The sequence below is a fragment of the Orycteropus afer genome, unplaced genomic scaffold (genome assembly GCF_000298275.1).
Source record: "Orycteropus afer afer isolate SDZICR_OR568_19922 unplaced genomic scaffold, OryAfe1.0 scaffold00751, whole genome shotgun sequence".
In the NCBI taxonomy this organism is placed as follows: Eukaryota; Metazoa; Chordata; class Mammalia; order Tubulidentata; family Orycteropodidae; genus Orycteropus; species Orycteropus afer.
In genome coordinates, this window is record NW_006922338.1 from 821,733 (window position 1) to 822,597 (window position 865).

Sequence of the window (865 nt, forward strand, 5' to 3'; positions counted from 1 at the left end):
TGTGGTTTGGGCTTTGCTTCTGTGAAGACTGACAGCCCTGGACACCCTGTGGTGCAGTTCCACTCTGTCCTCTAGGGGCGCTGTGAGTCGGAATGGACTCCATGGCAGTGGGTGTGGTTTGGGCTTTGCTTCTGTGAAGACAGACAGCCTGGGAGACCCTGTGGGCAGTTCCACTCTGTCCTCCAGGGGTGCTGTGAGTGGAATTGACCCAACAGCAGTGGGTGTGGTCTTGTTTGGTCTCATTTGGGGCTTCTTCTAATGGGCTCATCTTGACTGGGTTCCACCTGCAGAGACCCTACTCCCAACCAGGGTTTCATTCAGGTGTCAGACCTGAACATGCCTTTTCTGGGGACAGAATTCACCTGTGTAACCCTGAGTCATTCTGCCTCTGTCCCTCCCTCTGGGTCCTGGGAAGGGCCCCTCCCATGGACGCTCAGGCCTGGGGCGGGGGTTCTGCCCTGTCCCTGCCTGTAGTCCAGGCTTCCCACCTGGGCTCCAAGTCCCGACCATCCCTGAGCACTCTGGCCTCGGGCCAGCCCAGCTGCAGAGTGACCTGACTCCACCGAGGACGCCAGCCACACTTACTGACTCGACACTGGCTTCCAGTGACCGCGACCCAGCCCACAGTCATAGGACTTTGGGCCCACCCCCTGGCAATGGGGTCATGATCCGGGACCTCCTTACCCCGCAGGAGGTACTGGGGGCAGCAGTGCTTCACACCATGTCCCCATCCCCTGGGGCCCCCCGGGGCAGGGACGGCCCACACGGCAGCCGCATTGGGGTCAGCCGCATTGGGGTCTGCCGCATTGGGGTCTGCCGCATTGGGGTCAGCCGCATTGGGGTCTGCCGCATTGGGGTCTGCCGC

The 865-nt window shown here is 61.7% G+C and overlaps 1 protein-coding gene across 1 annotated transcript in view; it reads left to right on the forward strand.

Moving 5' to 3' along the window:
- The window catches only part of CACNA1H (calcium voltage-gated channel subunit alpha1 H), a 103,998-nt gene that overhangs the window by 2,782 nt on the left and 100,351 nt on the right, over positions 1-865 (forward strand). The window contains exons 3-4 of the mRNA XM_042783223.1: positions 475-548; positions 692-856. Of these exons, the coding sequence (XP_042639157.1) occupies positions 475-548; positions 692-856 (239 nt within the window). The remainder of the gene's footprint in view (positions 1-474; positions 549-691; positions 857-865) is intronic.